The sequence below is a fragment of the Dendrobates tinctorius genome, unplaced genomic scaffold, assembly GCF_039654945.1.
Source record: "Dendrobates tinctorius isolate UK_male_01 unplaced genomic scaffold, ASM3965494v1 ptg000133l, whole genome shotgun sequence".
Lineage (NCBI taxonomy): Eukaryota > Metazoa > Chordata > Amphibia > Anura > Dendrobatidae > Dendrobates > Dendrobates tinctorius.
This window is the reverse complement of record NW_027361801.1, coordinates 8250502-8270202: the sequence shown is the minus strand read 5'-3', so window position 1 is coordinate 8270202 and position 19701 is coordinate 8250502. Positions and strand designations below refer to the sequence as shown.

At 45.8% G+C, this 19701-nt stretch overlaps 1 protein-coding gene across 1 annotated transcript in view; it reads right to left on the bottom strand.

The window, feature by feature from the left end:
• LOC141048081 (UAP56-interacting factor-like) overlaps window positions 1–19460 on the bottom strand; it is a 98318-nt gene extending 78858 nt beyond the window's left edge. Inside the window, exon 1 of the mRNA XM_073543459.1 lies at window positions 19327–19460. Coding sequence (XP_073399560.1) covers window positions 19327–19396 — 70 coding nt within the window. The 5' untranslated portion in view covers window positions 19397–19460. The remainder of the gene's footprint in view (window positions 1–19326) is intronic.
• Window positions 19461–19701: the final 241 nt, after the last annotated feature.

Below are 19701 nucleotides of genomic sequence, written 5' to 3'. Positions count from 1 at the left end.
GTCTGTGCATCAGCCTCCACAGGGCTGAGGGGGAAAGATGTTGTTTCCTGGTGGTAGGTGATCGCTGGGCACCTAGGGGGCGCTGGACGGCTGACAGTTGGTTCATGCAGCACCCAGATAGCCCTGTCCTTAAAGTCTGCAAAATCCAGGTCAGGGTTCTGCAGGGCTATAATGCGCAGCTGTGCTCTGTGGGTACCGGATAGGAGTCCTTCAATAAACTGCTCCTTTAACAGTCTGTCTCCATCATGCACACTGTCTGGATCCATCTGCTTCATGGCTCGCAGTGCCTCCTGCAGGTTAAGAGCATAGTCCCGTATACTGTCCTGCTCTCTCTGCTTACATCCAAAGAATCTCATCTTTATTTCAGCTGCAGTGCGGATGTCAAAGGTGCTTCTGAGCTTAGCCAGGATCTTTTTAACAGTCACTTTATCAGTGTCCTGCCAAACTTTTTTCTTCTCTCTGTGCTGCACCTGTTAGCTGCCCAATAAGAATGTTCACTTTCTGACTTTCAGACAGGGGATACACTTCGAACAAGCTGCACAGTCTCTCTTTGAATTCACTCAGGGTATGTGACTCACCCGAGTACTGCGGTAGCCAGGTTGCTCCCAGTATATAGGGCATGGACAGCGGCATTATGGGGACCGCTGTGGTGGGCGCTGATTCTTGCGGTGCCCTGGAGGCAGTGCTGGCTGCCGGATCCAGTGGCGCTGTTGGAGCCGCAGCTGCACTGGACCCTGCATCTGGCGGCACTGGGAGGTTAGCGGGAGCGTCCGCCGCTGCATTGGCATTGTCCTCAGACATTTTCTCTCCCCCCTAGTTAACGTGGGCCATGCCACGGGGTTGCGCTGGCTTACCGGATGCCGTTCCTCGGCTGGATCAGGGGGATCCGGAACTGCACGCCTCAGCTTCTCACTTCCCGCGCGCTCTTCTCCTTTCGCGCTTCTCGGCTGGCTCCGCCCACGAAGGTCTGCCCCCTTTTCTTCCCACGCGCGCCAATCAGCGGGATAATGGTGGCAATGGCGTCAATTACGCACACAGTCTATAGCACCAAACACAGTCTCTGGCACACAGGACCCGGGGATACCGGGCTCCGTTATTCCTGTTCGTGACGTCAAAATGGATCGCCCGCCAGGGCAGTGGGGTACTCGGTACCGGGCCGGTATTTCACTGGGAAGTGTCACAGTAGTGGTGACCCGGTCCGTGGCCCTGGGCGTCCATGTAAGGGAGTGAAGTGATGGAATAAAGTTTATGAATAGATGATTCGTGACGCCACCTGTGGAGTTTGGCAAATGTTAAGCCGACTCTGCAGACAGATCCTCTGGAACAGATGGTGTAGGGCAGCAATGATGTTATAGCCCTCCACAGACAGGACTGTAGTCCCAGGGCAGTGTAGGTGGGTGTTGAGAAGGATGGTGCAGTGTCAGGCACAGAGATGTAGCAGTACCGGGGAGGTTGCAGCAAGAAGGCAAGGACACAATAGGTTGCAGTTTCTTTACCTTTACTTGGCAAATGCAGTCCAGGGTCCTGAGTACAGATGGCACAGGAGCTGGTTAGCCTGGAAGCAAATCAGGAATCACTCTGGCAGATGGGCTGTGCAGTCTCCTTACTAGCGCTCTCTATGAAGTACTCCCAGTACTGAGTTACACTGGAGTTCCTCCTTTCTGATGTTATCCACACTCCACTCGCATGGCAGACAGCCGTAGCCTTCTATCTCTCTTGGCTCACCCGTCGCTGTTGTGCCTCCGAGGATTATGTGGGAATAGGGCATTTACAGCTTCCTATTCCTCTGGTTTCTGGTGCAGGACCGTTAGTATCCATACACCCTTGGAGACCAGGCTCCAGATCATGCGCTGTCACTGGGACTGGCACTCTCCACTTTCCTTAGTCTCCCCAGCTCTTCTTCTCCACGTCTGAACATGACGCCCTCCTCACACTAACTGACTAATTTCCCTTCCTGGCCCTCAGAGAGCACTCCTCCCCCAATTCTGGTTCCGAGCTCCCACTGCTGGCCAGGAGTGGGAACTGTGTTGCATGTTATGGTTAACTGCCAGAGAGACCCTTCATTGCTTCCAGGCATGACATCACTCTCCCTAGGAGGAAGGCAATGCCACTGTGGCGACCATACTCCTGGGGGCGCGACACGGGCCCTGCAAGACCTGCTAAAGGGGACTCCTGCCGAGGCGAATGGGCGGAAAATCCAGTGGCAACAACCGCAAGAAGACACTTTTCAAGACCTCAAGACTGCACTCTCGGGCGCCCCGGTGTTAGCTTATGTGGACTTCTCGCTACCGTTCATACTGCACACCGACGGGAGCCTCCATGGACTAGGGGCTGTGCTGTCACAGGTTCAAGACGGCCGAGAGAAAGTGATCGCCTATGGTAGCCGATCACTTCATGACTCTGACCGTAACCCTGACAATTACAGCTCCTTTAAGCTTGAGCTCCTCGCGGTAGTGTGGGCAATGACGGAGCGGTTCGTAGAGTACCTGGCGGGCTCTGAGGTAGTGGTGCGGACTGACAACAACCCGCTGGCCCATTTGGAAAATGCCAAACTGGGGTCTCTGGAGCAGCGATGGGTGGCCCAGATGGCCAAGTTCAACTATAAGATCATCTATAAAAGAGGAGCCGAAAATGTACACGCCGACGCCCTCTCCAGGATCCGGCACACAACCCCAGGGAAAAGTCGGGACGATGAATTGGAAGGGGAAGAGATGCCGTTCGCCCTCACCACCACCGCGCTTGCAGCTGTCGCGCAGGAAGCGTCCCATTAGGGAGCCTCACGGGGAATGCTGGAACAGACATGGGACAGATGGATCCAGCAGCAGCAAGAAGATGGACAAATTGGACTCCTGCGTCGATGGGTAACCACCGGCAAATTGCCCACTGACTCACAGAGACAAACTTTGTCCCAGGATATGTTGCTGATGTTGTGCCAATGGGAGAAATTAGTCATCAAGAAGGGGCTATTATATCGTAAGGCAGTGTCACAGGCGACGTCTGATATAACTTGGCAGGTGGTCGTGCCCGAAGCCCAACTAGGTGAACTGGCTCGGGAAGCCCACGAAAAAGAGGCTCACTTCGGTGCTCAAAAGACTTTACAATGGTTACAGCAGATAGTTTACCATCCGCGCTTGCATGCTGCTGTGGAGGAAGTTTGCCAAACCTGCCGCCCATGCGAGCTCACTAAACCACCCGCGCAACGAGCCCCGGTGCAAACAATAGTGACATTAGCTCCCCTCGAGCTTCTCGCGGTGGACTATTTGACCATAGGTCCCGCGTACCAGGGGTATGAGCATTGTCTTGTTATGGGGGATCATTTCACCAAATTCACCGTGGTAACCCCCACCTGAAACCAAACTGCAGAGTCGGCCGCCTATGCGATTTGTAAAAACTTAATCCAAGTGTACGGCTGCCCGCAACGAATACATTCAGACCAGGGAGCATGAAAATTATGGAAGAATTACATCGTCTCTATGGTATTGATAAGTCCTGGACTACACCATACCACCCGCAGGGAAACGGAGCCTGCAAACGATTTAACCGGACACTAATTGAAATGTTGCGTACCCTGGAGAGTGACCGAAAGGCCCGCTGGCCTGAGTATGTCCCTGAACTGGTGTGGGTTTATAACAACCGAGTGCACCGGGTGACCGGTTATACCTCCTACTCACTGCTATTTGGGCGAGTAGGTAAAGGAATCACAGAAGTGGAATTAAACCCGGGGGAACCTCAACCTTGGACCGGAGTATCATCATGGGTCCCGAAATCACCGGCATCGGCACCTCCACCGAATCATCCATACAAAGCTCCAGGATCTAGAACACCCGGGGTGGGGGGGCGCTGCCGCCAGCCACTGACTTTCAAACAGGGGGTCGAGTACTCGTACGAGATCAACGCTCCCAAAACAAGTTAGATCCACGGTGGGAGGAAAACCCTTACCGAGTGTTGCGCCGAGTAAGCCCCGATGGGCCTGTGTATGAAATACAATCTGAAAGAGACGGTGCACCTCTCACTCGTACTGTGCACCGAAATATGTTGCGCCCCTGTGCGTCCACCCATCCCATGCGACCCGGGCCGATCCCTCGGGTCCCCGACCCCCCGTCAACGGGGACTGGTGAGCATACAGGATGGGGGAGTGTGGGAGGAAGGGCCCCCGCCGAGTGTCCGGGCCGGAACAAAGGGGACCGTCATCTAGGTTCCGGGGGAAACTGTTTCCGGGGGACAGAGTTCAGGGATGGACCGTGGAGACTGACAGGTGGGCTGGGGGAGGAGCCGATATAAAAGGGGTGGGGAACACTAGTCACAGTGAGTCAGCAGAACGGGACAGAAGGAGCAGGAGACCGTGGGAGCGACTGAGAGCCAGCGCAACTTATCTGAGCCAGGAAGGAGGACAGAGGCAGGAGAGACACTCACCCTGGACATCAGTGGGACGGCGCCGAGACGACCGTCCGAGAACCGCTGCTCCGCATCGACTAGCGGCCGCTGCCACCTTACTCCAGCCCACGGCTGCGGCCTGCCCGTGGTCACCAGCGGCCGCTGCTGCCTCACTCCAGCCCGCGGCTGCGGCCTGTCTCCCGCTGCCCGCAGCTGCCCCGCTTCCACCTGCGGCCGCAGCTAGTTCAGTGCCATCAGCGGCCACCACTGTCCCGCTCCAGTCCGCGGCAAGGGCCGGGCCGTTGCTCGCTGCAGATCCCCCGTTGCAGCCCCTGGCTGCGCAGGTGGCCTGCCAGCTGCCACCCCACATCACCGTTGCTTGCCCCTATTCGGGGGCTGCGACCCATCTGCCCAAGGACTCCTCCGGGGCCTGTTGTGCCCCTGCTTCACCGGAGCATCGGAACGCTCGAAGACTACGACAGATCCTCAGCGGCTGGGCCCAGAGGCTGCTACGCCGAAGAACCATCGTCCAGGACGCCGAGGGACGTCGGGACGATTAAGCGACTCTATGTAGCTAAGGACCCGTAGTCGGCCATAACGGGGCCCTATAGTGACCGGCTTTTGCCGGACGTAGTCGTGTTCTCATATTTCCGTGTTTGCTTGTATTGAGTCCCTGCGAGGACAATTCCTGTTATTTGTTCGGTTGCTTAGACTACCCCTGCGAATAGTTACCTATAAAAGTTATTACTTAAAACACCAGACCGTCTCGCGTCTCGTCACTGCATCCTGTGTACCTGCTAGAACCACATATGTGATACGTGCAAAGGTGGGGAGGGTAAAGCCAGGGCTTATTAGCCTCAGGGATTGCGTGACGTAACAATGTCACGCAATCCCCAGGAGAGCAAGCGTTGAAACCAATGGAACGCTGTCGGAACCAGAGGTGAGTATAAGGGTTCACTCACATGGCCTTATAACATGGCCGAGTGTTAGCCAGTGTTTTATCGGATAGCACTCGGCACTATGTTATACTATGGGGCAGTGGAGATCTCAGATTAGTTTCTCACATCGATTCAGCATGAAGAAAATAATCGCAGAATGCTGCGAGTGCATCCGATAACGGTATCGCACTCACCCATTCAAGTCTATGAGCGTGATTGAAACATCGAACTGCACTCGGACATCAACAGATGTCATAGTTATCTGTCCTCACACCTGTGATGCGATTTTCTCATGCGAGAGAATCTGATCACACTCAGATGACACTCTGATCAAATTTTGAGTTTAAGCCGAGTTTCATTAGCATAACTGACCCGATTCTCTCGCATGAGAAAATATACGGCAGTGTGAACGAGCACTTAGTGTTGCTATTTTTCAAGGGGGAAATATAGGGGTTCAGAAGGGGGTATCCATGTAGTGAACACCACCTTTAAGAAAATGATTGATTTATCCAAGTCTGCAGTGCTGGGGAGATTGCAAGGAGTTTGTATGTTCTCCCTGTGTTTGCGTGGGATTCCTTAACATTCCAAAGACATACTGTATGGGAATCTAGATTGTGAGACCTAATGGGGAGAGTGATGATAATGTCTGGTCAGTCCTGCCAAATTTGGTTTTCATCTAATGTGCATGGGGGTCTTTAGAAAATCTCTTCATTGTACAACCCTAAACATAAGGCTGTGTGCACACGTTGCGTTTTTTGCTCCGTTTTTCTGCTGCGAAAACGCTAAGAAAACACATTCCATGCAATCCTATGGGATTCCACATTGCTGTGCTAATGCTGCGGATTTTACCACTGCAGAATCGTATAACGGAAAAATATGCAGCATGTTCATTCTTTGTGCGGAATCGCAGCAATTCTGCACCCATAGGATTGCATTGAAACGCTCACTTTACGCATGTGGCTATGCCCACCATGCGTGAAGTGAGCGCTTCATGTGCAGATGGTACCCAGGGTCTGGAGGAGAGGAGACTGTCCGCCAGGCCCTGGGTACCATAATCCTGTAAAAAATAGAATTAAAATAAAAAATCGGGATATACTTACCCTCTGATGGCCCCTGGAGTCCTTCCCGCCTCTCACCACGCTACCGGCATCTTCCGGTCCCAGTGACGCTTTGCGCGAATCACCTGAGATGACGTCATGCTCTCGCGAGCATGACATCACAAAGGTCCTTCGCGCAAAGCATCACTGGGACCGGAAGATGCCGGGAGCGCCGCTGAGGAGATCAGGGGCCGTCGGAAGGTGAGAATAACCATTTTTTTTATTTTTTCTTATTATTTTTAACATCCTATCTTTTACTACTGCATAGGCAGCACTATGCTCGACAAGTGTAACCAACCTGTCAATCACCTTTCTAAGCGATGCTTCAAATTGCTTGGAAAGCGCAAGCATTCTGCAAGCTAAATACGCTTGCAAAACGCTTGTGTTTAGCGGGAAAACACATGCAAATTCCGCATGCGTTTTACCCACGGCAGGAGTTGTGGAAATGTTGCACATAACCTTAGATGACGATGTTGAGATTTTGTGATTGAGACTTCCTTGTGGATCTGTGATATTGTAATTCAGTTTCTGTGAAGAATACATTTGGCTCTGACTTGCTCCTCATTTCATTGCCATTACAACAGTTGACACATTGTAACGAGCGTAATATATTTTACAACCAAACACATGTACCGGTAAATAATATATCAAAGCGTCTCGACTCTTTGAAGATGACTTAAATATATTCTGTAGTTACAGGGAAGCATTCTTAAACAGTAACATAACACATACAAAATTCTCTGTTCAAGCTTGAAGGTATTAAATGTACTTGCTTTGATAAAAATGAAAATATTGAAAAATACAAAATAAAGATTTTGTCTTTTTATTTTTTACAAAACCTCTCACGTATTATTCTTGAATGGCCTTGGCAATTGTATAACTGCAGAAACCACACGTATCACATTTATTCCCTTTACAAAAAATGTAAAAACCTCTCCTTAAACGTCTGAATTCTCTGAAGAGTCACGCTGGCCATCCCTTTCTGAACTGAAAGTCATCACACAGACCAGGTACATAATCACAAGCCACCTCCATCAGTTTTTGACACTTACTCCATGAAAGAGGTATACTAGATTGATAAACACTCTCATAGGCATCTCCTATGTGATGTTTAGACAGCAGTCTCGGTGTATCCTATGTGATGTATAGACATTGGTCTACGTGTCTCCTGTGTTATGCATATACACCAATACTGGTGTTACCTACAGTATGTGCATATACAGCAGTCTCAGTGTATCTTATGCAATGTCAGTCTCTGTGTTTCCTATGTGATGTACAGTACAGACCAAAAGTTTGGACACACCTTCTCATTCAAAGAGTTTTCTTTCTTTTCATGACTATGAAAATTGTAGATTCACTCTGAAGGCATCAAAACTATGAATTAACACATGTGGAATTATATAATTAACAGAAAAGTGTGAAACAGCTAAAAATATGTCTTATATTCTAGGTTCTTCAAAGTAGCCACCTTTTGCTTTGATTACTGCTTTGCACACTCTTGGCATTCTCTTGATGAGCTTCAAGAGGTAGTCACTGGAAATGGTCTTCCAACAGCCTTGAAGCAGTTCCCAGAGATGCTTAGCCCTTGTTGGCCCTTTTGCCTTCACTCTGCGGTCCAGCTCACCCCAAACCATCTCAGTTGGGTTCAGGTCTGGTGACTGTGGAGGCCAGATCATATGGCGTAGCACCCATGGTCAAATAGCACTTACACAGCCTGGAGTTGTGTTTGGGGTCATTGTCCTGTTGAAAAATAAATGATGGTCCAACTAAATGCATACCGGATGGAATAGCATGCCCCTGCAAGATGCTGTGGTAGCCATGCTGGTTCAGAATGCCTTCAATTTTGAATATATCCCCAACAGTGTCACCAGCAAAGCACCCCCACACCATCACATCTCCTCCTCCATGCTTCACGGTGGGAACCAGGCATGTAGAGTCCATCCGTTCACCTTTTCTGAATCACACAAAGACACGGTGGTTGGAACCAAAGATCTCAAATTTGGACTCATGAGACCAAAGCACAGATTTCCACTGGTCTAATGTCTATTCCTTGTGTTCTTTAGCCCAAACAAGTCTCTTCAGCTTGTTGCCTGTCCTAAGCAATGGTTTCCTAGCAGCTATTTTACCATGAAGGCCTGCTGCACAAAGTCTCCTCTTAACAGTTGTTGTAGAGATGTGTCTGCTGCTAGAACTCTGTGTGGCATTGACCTGGTCTCTAATCTGAGCTGCTGTTAACCTGCGATTTCTGAGGCTGGTGACTCGGATGAACTTATCCTCCACAGCAGAGGTGACTCTTTGTCTTCCTTTCCTGGGGCGGTCCTCTTGTGAGCCAGTTTCTTTGTAGCGCTTGATGGTTTTTGCCACTGCACTTGGGGACACTTTCAAAGTTTTCCCAATTTTTCGGACTGACTGACCTTTATTTCTTAAAGTAATGATGGCCACTCGTTTTTCTTTACTTAGCTGCTTTTTTCTTGCCATAATACAAATTCTAACAGTCTATTCGGTAGGACTATCAGCTGTGTATCCACCAGACTTCTGCACAACACAACTGATGGTCCCAGCCCCATTTATAAGGCAAGAAATCCCACTTATTAAACCTGACAGGGCACACCTGTGAAGTGAAAACCATTTCCGGTGACTACCTCGTGAAGCTCATCAAGAGAATGCCAAGAGTGTGCAAAGCAGTAATCAAAGCAAAAGGTGGCTACTTTGAAGAACCTAGTTTGTGTCAGACAAACTAAAATGGATACCCTTTAAGGAGTTTGCAGAGGACAGCGTTCCTTATACTTCATACTGCAGGTACAATTTTTATTACACCTCTGCAAACTCCTTAAAGGGTATCAATTTTAGTTTGTCTGACACAATTGACCCATATTTTGCTCCATTAGGAGCTTATATTACGTTAATTTCACTAACCTTCCCACCGAACCTCTTTTCTAAAAAGCAGTCGGGTAGGTTTATTCATTTGTTTTCTTTATTTTTATTTATTTTTTTCCTTTATTTTTTTCTTTAATTTTCCCTTATTTTTCCTTTCATTTTCTCCCATCTGGTTCTCCTCAGATATTAATGATGTTATAAATTCATTTTTTATTTTTTTGTCTTGTATTCCCACCGCATTGGTGTATTTATTATTATTGTATATTATCTGTATGATATTATGACCTCTTTATATATGGATAGAAGGACAAAGTTATTGTAATTTTTTCGTTTATCATGATCCACTTTCTATCGCAGACTGATGAAGGCCATGTAGGCCGAAACGTTTACAGACTGCATTAAATAAAAAAATTCTTTCCATTCATGGACATCATAAGTTGAGTGCCAAGTTATTTTCACTGTCACAAAAAATTCATAGTTGCAAAATCTACACCAAATTGTGTGGTTTTCACAGTGGAAATGCTAGGGACTTACAGCAAATTTTCAAAAGGTGAAATTGCCAGTGACCATTTGCAGATGTTTCTACGTTATGCAGAATACATAGAAGCACCTCATTATCAGCTATCATGGATAATAGATTGCTGGTAGTTTGGGGGCTCAAATTATTCTTTGATTAGGTAGTGAAAGCCTGGTGACTACACTCCATATCCATGATCTCTGCACAACCCCCCATCCATCACTGATTGGCAGCTTTCTGTTTATGCACAGCATACACAAAAAGCTGCTAATCAGTGGTGTGGGCGGCGTTATACAGTGGTCAGCATTAAGAGATCAGCTAGATCTGCAGTAGTTAAATCTGTGATTTTATCAAAACTGCAGCTGGAAGAGCTGGAAGTGACAGATGACAGGAATTACAGTATCTGCAGTATATTTCTGCTCTCTGATGAGGTAGCAAAAACCTGGCGACAGATTCCCTTAAATCACACTGAGACCCATATGTATGATACTTAGATCATGTTAAAAAAATAATGTAACAAAAATTAATCTGACCTAGAGCATCATTCACATTGCAAGCTGTGTACAGGTTATGGCAGCATAAGAGAATCCATGGTATAGTGACTGAAACTCCATATGCCACTCTATGGTGCTGTAAAGACAGGGAACCTTTGGTGGCTTTGTTATTACTTAAAGGGAACCTATAATGTAAAATAATGCTATTAACCTACAGATATCGGGGTCAGCTGCAGGTTAATAACGTTCGTGCCCCCACAGAGAGCCCCACTGCTAGGAAGAAATTTTTTTTTTTTCTCCTGGCAACAATCGTCTTTCAGTTATAGGGATGGCATCGGCACAGTTTCAGTCACTGCTCTGCCCACGGCACTAACTGACAGCAGCTCAGCATTAAAGCAAGCTGTCAGTCAGTATGTACTAAGCAGTGGCTGAAACTGCGCTGATGCCCCCCCTATGACTGGAAGCCGAAACTCACAATGGGGAACAGAACCGGGTCAGAACCATATAAACAAGCTATAACAACAAACAGGCACAGGCTCACAGGGGTCAGCACACTCGGCCAAAGGCAAAAGTATAACTGACAGGGATTGGAGCTTCCCAGGGGTTTATGAAGCTCTCCCAGAACCAAAGAGAGGCCACAATCATTAACCCCAGGTGTGCAGGTCAAAACCTGCACTGAGCTCCAGACATTAACCCCTGACGTGCAGCTCAAAAACCTGCACTGGGATCATGACAATATCGGAAGAGTGATAGCAGTGATTTTCACAGATAGCACTCATACCCATCATATTCATTGGGGCTGTGCACATGTCCACTTGTCTGCGGGTCCATAAAAAACATCAGACACCACTCCTAGATACCATCCAAGTGCAGTCATATTTTCCTGACAGCAACTTTTTTTTATCTCTCCAACTCTGAGAAAAAGTGATGGTCTGATCAAACTCTGATCAGAGTAATCGGATTGTTTTTTCTTGGATGGAGAGAGAACAGTTGTGCGCACCCGCCCTTACAGTGATTGTATATAAGCAGATGTAGGAGTATATACAGAAGTATATCAGCAGGTCATAAACGCTCAGTTACAAGATACCATTACTGTGCACTCGCATGTCAGGACAGGGACCTGCAAATAGTGGCTCCTTCTCTGTTGAATGACCATGTACTATAGGATTGTCTACTTATCCATGGTGGCCACTGCAGGCGAAATGAGCAGCTGCTTGAATTAGCAATATCAGCCAAATGTTACAATTGCCAGACCCACTTCAATGACTTTATGGGCTGCATTCTCACAAACCTGCAGAACTGGAAAAAGCACGGTGGTAGGGACTCCACTGCTGGAATGAATGACGAGATAACAGGATGTTTCTTTATTACCTACGCATTTCCATTCCGGACCAGCACCTTTTTCATGACAAAAACCAGACTCTTACAAACATGCAGAAATGGATAAAGTATGGTTGGAGGGGCTGCGCTGCTGGAATGAAAGCTCTTCAGATGGTTTTTAATACCTACGCGTTTCGGAGCTGGATCAATACTTTTTTCATGACAAAAAACAGACTCTTACAAACCTGACATAATCCCCCAACCAAGCGATTTAGGTAAAATGCTGGCAATCATGTCTATGGGATATGAAAGTCATGATTGCAGATAACAAATCTAGAGTGACACACTAAGCCGGAAGCCGCGTAGTCAGTGGTTCTGGATATATTAGTCTGTGTTGACTCATAGATTGCTAATAATATCCCCTAGTGTCTCCACCGGACACGGCCAGGAAAAGATCCTCGTACTGTGCGTGTGCTATTTGTTTAGTCACTGTCGTACTAATAAAACTACTATATGAAAACACAGATTTTCTCATTGTACTTTTTGAGCTGTGAGACCAATCGTATAAAAAATTTAGAAGAAAAGATCTATTAAGCCCTTAACCCCCGGAGCTTTGTTTGATTTTGCGTTTTCATTTTACGCTCCCCTCTTTCCCAGAGCTATAACTTTTTTATTTTTCCGTCAATATGGCTGTGTGAGTGCTTATTTTTTGCGGGACGAGTGATACTTTTGAGCAACACCATTGGTTTTACCATATCGTGTACTAGAAAATGAGAAAAAATTCCAAGTGCGCTGAAATTGGAAAAAAGTGCAATCCCACACTTGTTTATTGTTTGGCTTTTTTATTAAGATCATTAATTGCTAAAACTGACCCGCCATTATGATTCTCCAGGTTGTTAAGAGTTCATAGACACCAAACATGTCTAGGTTCTTCTTTATCTAAGTGGTGAAAAAAATTCCAAACTTTGCTAAAAAAAAAAAATTGCGCCTTTTTCCAAGACCCGTAGCGTCTCCATTTTTTGTGATCTCGGGTTGGGCGAGGGCTTATTTTTTGCGTGCCAGGCTGATACCATTTTGGTGCAGATACGATCTTTTGATCGCCCATTATTGCATTTTAATGCAATCTCACGGCGACCAAAAAAAAGTAATTCTGGCGTTTGAATTTTTTTTTTTCACTACACCATTCAGCAATCAGGTTAATCCTTTTTTTATTGATAGATCGGGCGATTCTGAACACGGCGATACCTAATATGTGTATGTTTGATTTTATTTTTATTGTTATATTTTGAATGGGGCGAAAGGGGGGGTGATTTTTTTTTTGTAATCCTTTATTTAATTTTCCAAACAATCAAAGAATACATAGTTTGCAAATCTCACAGTTTAGTCAGAAGGGAGAAAAATCGTAGATATCCACTGACAGCAAGTAGCAATGTTGCGAAGGAAGCCTAGTAGTAGACTCTACTAGTAATAAATTTGCAGAGCATAAATCAAGACAAGTTAATAAACAACAGTTAACAGGTTCAGACAACAATTTTACCATTGATCCAGCGCTGTTGTTTCACAAGGAAGTTGCTGGGAGAGTAAAGTAAAGTGACAGTAGGACTTTTTTTAAAATAGAGAGTCAGCTAACAAAGGATAACGAAATGATTAATGCAGAAAAACAATACAATAGACAAATAGGGGCTACCAGAAGGGGCGGCAGGACCAGCCACCATGGCGTAAGCAAAGGGGTAAGGGAATCTTGGTTATGTCCCTAGAATGAGACAGGCTGGGATCCTTCGGAGGTCAGAAGAAAGGGAGGGTGATTTGAACTTTTATATATTTTTTATTTTTTTATATTTTTAAACACTTTTTTTTTTTACTTTTGACATGCTTCAATAGTCTCCATAGGAGACTGGAAGTTTCCATAACTCGATCAACTCTGCTACATAGAGGTGATGATCAGATCGCCTCTATGTAGTAGAATTGCTGACTTGCTATGAGCGCCGACCACTGGGTGGCGCTCACAGCAATCTGTCACTGACAACTATAGAGGTCTCCAGGAGACCTCTGGTTGTCATGCCGACACACCGGTGATCCGCGATCATGTGACGCGGGTCACCGGTGTGCGTATTTCCGGCGCGATTGCTGGAAGTGCTTGTTAAATGCCGCTGTCAAAGTTTGACAGTGGCATTTAACTAATTAATAGCCGCGGGTGAATTGCGATTCCACCCACGGCTATTGCGGAGACATGTCAGCTGTTCAAAACAGCTGACATATCCCAGGAAAGATGTGGGCTCACAACCTGAGCCCACATCAAAGGGAGGGACTCCGACATCGGCGTAAATATACGCCCGATGTAGAAAAGGGGTTAATGCAGAGTAATTGAGCCAATATAAAAAAGCAATAAGTATTCCTTCTCAGCAATAGTTGTGGTTATTCACTAAGTATTCCCATCTGACACATATGAAATATCCACAGAATATGAAATACATTTCTGAAAGATGCGAGGCCCATCAATGGATAAGAGAAAAACAATTTTGCACAACTCCCATATAAATGAAAGACACCCCCGGAGAACTAAGCAAAGAACTGGTTGATGGCTATATTAGGCATAATTGATGGCGGTCAAGTCCATTTAGAGTGTAAAATGGCCTCTTTGGTGGCGGTTTGGGAGTCAGCTGGAAGTTGCAGACAAGTGAAGCTGGACTCATTTTAACGAATAGAGGACATAAAACCTCATGGTGGTGGACAGGCTCGGCTTTGGTGGCCAGCCTGAAGGATTTGTAAGAATCACTCATTGTTGGGGATTTTTGTTTTAGTTTTCCTGTTCCTGGAGCGACTTTATAGAGTTTTTTTTTCCTGATGCATTCTATGGAGCCTTTTGATTTGACAGTGCTGAGTTTGGAATGGCTTCCATTATCCAAAGACACATTTTTTTTCCAACACACATTTTTTAACAACTCATCAGGAAAGAAAAAGAAGATCTTAAAACTCATATGAACAGGAAAGTGGATTTCTGAAACGTGACTGAGTCACTTTTTATGGCCAAGCCATGAGACAGGATAGTCGGGAGTCTGAGGCCAAAAGTCAGGAAGGTATATCATAACCAGAAGGAAGAGACAAAGTCGTAGTCAGGTAACGTTCAGAGGTCACAATACCAGGAGGATAGCGGATCAGAGCAGAAGGAGTTAAACAGTCGGATGGTCAGAATGAGGTCCAAAGTCAGGCAACGAAAGATCAACAAACAAAACGCAAAGCAGAGAGACACAAACCACACAGTAGCTGAATGTACATCTGGCAGAGGTCTAGGAGAAACAGCCCAACTGAGTAGCATGGCAATTACCTGGGACAATGAACACTTGGAGACAGCCAGCGTCTACCAGTCTCAGACTGGACAGCTAATCTATCAATCAACACACTGACAACTCAGCATGCCCCATCACCAGACTGGATGACTGAACAGTCAAAGTACTGACAGCTTCAGCACGCCCCTGTACCAGACTGGATGATTGAGATGACAGTAACTGCATTCCAGACACTTTGAGGGGTGGAATCTTTATACCATATTAATGAATAGTACGAGTTTTCTAAGGGTTTATAAGAAGGAATTAAGAAAGGAACTGCTCCAAAAAAACTACTTATAAACATCATTGTGAACATAGCCTTAGGGAAACTGTTAACAGGATTTTAACCCTCAAACTATTTATATTTGCATACAGCTTTTTCACAAATAAGTCCAGCAATACCTTTACTTGGCCGGTCCGTTCCTCCATTACTGAGAAATCAGCGTTTGAATTGATATATATGTATATATATATATTTATATATTATATAAAGCTCAATGTGTGTGTGTGTGTGTGTGTATGTTTGTATGTATGTATGTGTGTATGTCTGGGATTGGCATCTGCACCGTCGCAGCTACAGCCACAAAATTTTGCACAGTCACACGTCTGGACCCTGAGGGCGTCATAGGCTATGTTGTGAGATGAAATTTTAACCCCGCGCGTTCCAATTCACCAAACAATTATGCCCCTAGGTACATAATGGGGAAACAGTGTATGTATGTATGTTATAATAATAATAAATCTTTATTTTTATTTAGCGCTAACATATTCCGCAGCGCTTTACAGCAGTATGTGTGTATGTCCGGGATTGGCATCTGCACTGTCGCAGCTACAGCCACAAAATTTTGCACAGTCACACGTCTGGACCCCGAGAGCGTCATAGGCTATGTTGTGAGGCGAAATTTTAACCCTGCGCGTTCCAATTCACCAAGCAATTTGGCCTATTATTCTAATCATTTCTATGGTGTTATCGTCCTTTGTAAAGCTGGAAATAACACAATTTATTACCTTGCCAAAATAGACCACCCTCTGTCACAGACTGCAGGGGGAGCCCAGTATCATGCAGGATAGGATTAGATACACAGCTCAGCAGTCAGTATCACACAGGAGAGGATTAGACACATGGCTCAGCAGTCAGTATCACACAGGATAGGATTAGATACACAGCTCAGCAGTCAGTATCACACAGGATAGGAATAGATACACAGCTCAGCATACAGTATCACACAGAATAGTATTAGACACACGGCTCAGCAGACAGTATCACACAGAATAGGATTAGATACACGGCTCTGCAGTCAGTATCACACTGGATAGGATTAGATACATGGTTCAGCAGTCAGTATCACACAGGATAGGATTAGATATATGTCTGAGCAGTCAGTAACACACATGATAGGATTAGGTACACGGCTCAGCAGTCAGTATCACACAGGATAGGGTTAGACACATGGCTCAGCAGACGGTATCACACAGGATAGGATTAGATACACTGCTCAGCAGTCAGTATCACACAGGATAGGATTAGATACATGGCTGAGCAGTCAGTAACACACAATAGGATTAGATACACAGCTCAGCAGAAAGTATGACACAGGAGAGGATTAGGTACACAGCTCAGCAGACATTATCACACAGGATAGGGTTAGATACAGAGCTCAGAAACAGGATGTGCCAAAGGAGAGGACATTTTCATTCCAAGAATTCCACTCATTCCATCTGAGTTGTTTTTTGATTTTTAAACGCCTCCAGTTTCCAGTTCAACTGCTATTTGCAATGTCCATTAACAATGCTCAGGGACAGTCCTTGAAAGTAGTAGGGATCGATTTGCAATCTCCATGCTTTTCTCATGGTCAACTTTACGTGGTCTGTTCAAGAGTTGCAACTGCCAAAAATCTGTTCATCTTTGCACCGAAAGGAAAAACCAAAAATCTTGAATGAGTTGAAAATAAAATACTATCAATACTTGGGTAATCGTTTAGTTAATTTGTGTTGCAAATCTGTAGTGTTGAATATATGATGTGAAATGTTTTTATGTGCAATATAATCATTATAATCTGTTATAGCTAACCACAGTTGGTTACTATGCCCAGGCAACGCCGTTCTCTTCAGCTAGTATATGTCATGTGGACCCGTCCTGTGTGACGCGACCAGCAGGCCGGTAACTGAAACAACAAGACACGGCACGTGAAACTGTCCTGTGTGACATGGCCCGCAGGCCGGTAACTAAAACAACAAGACACGGGGGAAGGGGAAACAGTTACAATGGTGGGCCCTGCGATAGGGAATGGGGGCGTGGAGACCTCCTGCACTCCCCTGAGTCAGTGTCCCTCACACTCCTAACGTTCCCTATACAGGCTCCTCACCTGTCGCCGAGCCGGAACCTGTCACCCTAGCACACCCTACACCTATCCCTTGCTAGGGAGCTGGGTGGTGCAGGCACTGGCCCCACTGCTGTACTAATACACACCAGGGAAAAATACAAACAGGGAAACACCACTTAGCTTTGCTCTGTTGCTCTTGCTCTCAGCAACAGAGTCCACCACCAGAATGCAGCTTTCCACCTGAATAGCTGCCACCAATTTCAGCTTCCACCAGAAGCTATACACCAGAGCTCCCCTGAGCTGCCAGGAACTCTTCTCTGTAGTTCCTTTCTCCACCAGACTTGGTTGGGAAAGAGCAATATCACCAACACCTGCTCATAGACCATGTGACCCTATATAGGAAAAGGGAATGGTCAAATGATCAGGGGCTAAAGGCTGCTATAATCCCAGTAACCACCGAGGGCAAAAGGCAAAGCAAAGAAAACATCAAGTGCAATGACACTAACGGCCACCGGGGGCAAAACTAGAACTGAAACCACCACAGTGCAAGAAAAAAAAAGGTTACTAGTGCATTTTATCTGTCATGATCCTGCATGGATCATGACAGTATATATATATATATATATATATATATTTATATTTTCCGCCGGTTTCAGCTCACCATGTGACCCGTGGAAGCGCCTTCTCCGCGTGAAACGATCGTCGTTACTTCCTTTCAGCACCCGTTCTCCCGTTAACATGCTTTTACAATAAAGCCTTGACTACTTTACCGGGTGAGTGCCATTCTTTCTACATTTTTGCAATATATGTATATATATATATATATATATATATATATATGGATGAAGAGCTATTGTAGATAAGAAGCCTCTGTCACACCAGCTTGACTGACAGACTCTATGCTGTGTGACTTCAGGCGAGGGAGCCTGCTGTCAAATAAGAAGATTTAGCATTGGGCGAGAAATAGAGCTGGAATGACAGAGGCTTCAGATCTACCATAGCTCCTCAGCCTCATTTGCATATCAATTCAAAAGATGATTTCTCAGTAATGGACGAACATTTTAGCCATGTAAAGGGATTGCTAGATCACTGAAAGAGCTACATGTGTATATAAATAGTTTGGGGTGTGAAATCTCATCACCACAACGCTTTTTAAATTAAAGCTTATTGAGCAACTAATCGTGTTTGAGCAACTGATGTCAGTTTCCAACACGTGATGCTCTAGCTGTGGCAGTGTCGACTTCAGGGGAGATGTGAAATTACAAATTGGCTATCCAAATAAATCCTGGCCTGGCTGTTTCTATGGAGGTGTATTAATTACCTAATAATCAAGCGTGATATGGAGCACAGATAATGTCAATGCTTTCACCTTATAATCACGGGCGGCACCTAACTTAAGGACCAAACTAACTGGAAGCGTGATGTTCATACCTGTGGGGCAAACTGGGACAGTTCATAACAATTATAGTACCATAGATTAAGGCTAATGATAAAACAGTCAGGTCTGGTCATGGCTCTGTCTTTGTCTATTTGGAGGTCTGCGGACTCTTAGAGAGATGAACTACAAGGGTTAAGGACCATCCTGATTGGGGACACCTTGTTATAGTGGAATGGCTTCTACACTCTTTTCATCAAAGTGGTGCCGGCTAAGTACCCTACGTTATTTACATGTATTATTACTATTTATTTATTTACTACAGGATATTTGCTCTTTTGTTTTTTTCCTAGGTTCTGTCTGTAAAATGGCCACAGCGTGAATGTGTGCCTACGTATTGCACTTATACCAACATATGTTCCAGCTCATGTCTTTGGTATGACTAATGATAGTAACGTTGCTCAGAGTACGAATGACCAATTGTACAGATCTAACAAATAATCAAAGTGAAGTGTAAATGTAGCATATGTCCATGTGTGTATGTGTCAGGGTGGTAATTACCCCTATACCACCTTATATTACACTGACGTCCATTACCAGAGCACATGTACATTATACAGGACACTTGTGATGTTAGCTGAGAGCTTTCCACAATGTAGCACAGCAGTCATGATAGTCACCTACCCAAGGACATGTCAATTTTCTTATTCTCCTCCTGAACCTCAGCTTCAGACAGACTTTCGTCCACTTCCATGGCTGCCCTGGGAGCTCCCTGAGATCAGGCACAATGGCCACTGAACCCAGAGCTGAGTGAGCCCTCTCCCGGCTGCAGCGCATGTCCTGGCTACATGCCATCTCCTGAGGATGCCAAATAGGGACATGGAGCTGCTATTACAGGGCAGGCACTGCCAGGACCATGGACACTGCTGGAACAGGCACAAGGACTTCTGTATATCAGAAAAGCACTTGGGAGAAGTGCGGCACTGATACTGAAGATGCAAAGTAACAAGCACTGATACATTGTTATTCTTCACATACTCTTCACATGAGAACACTTTT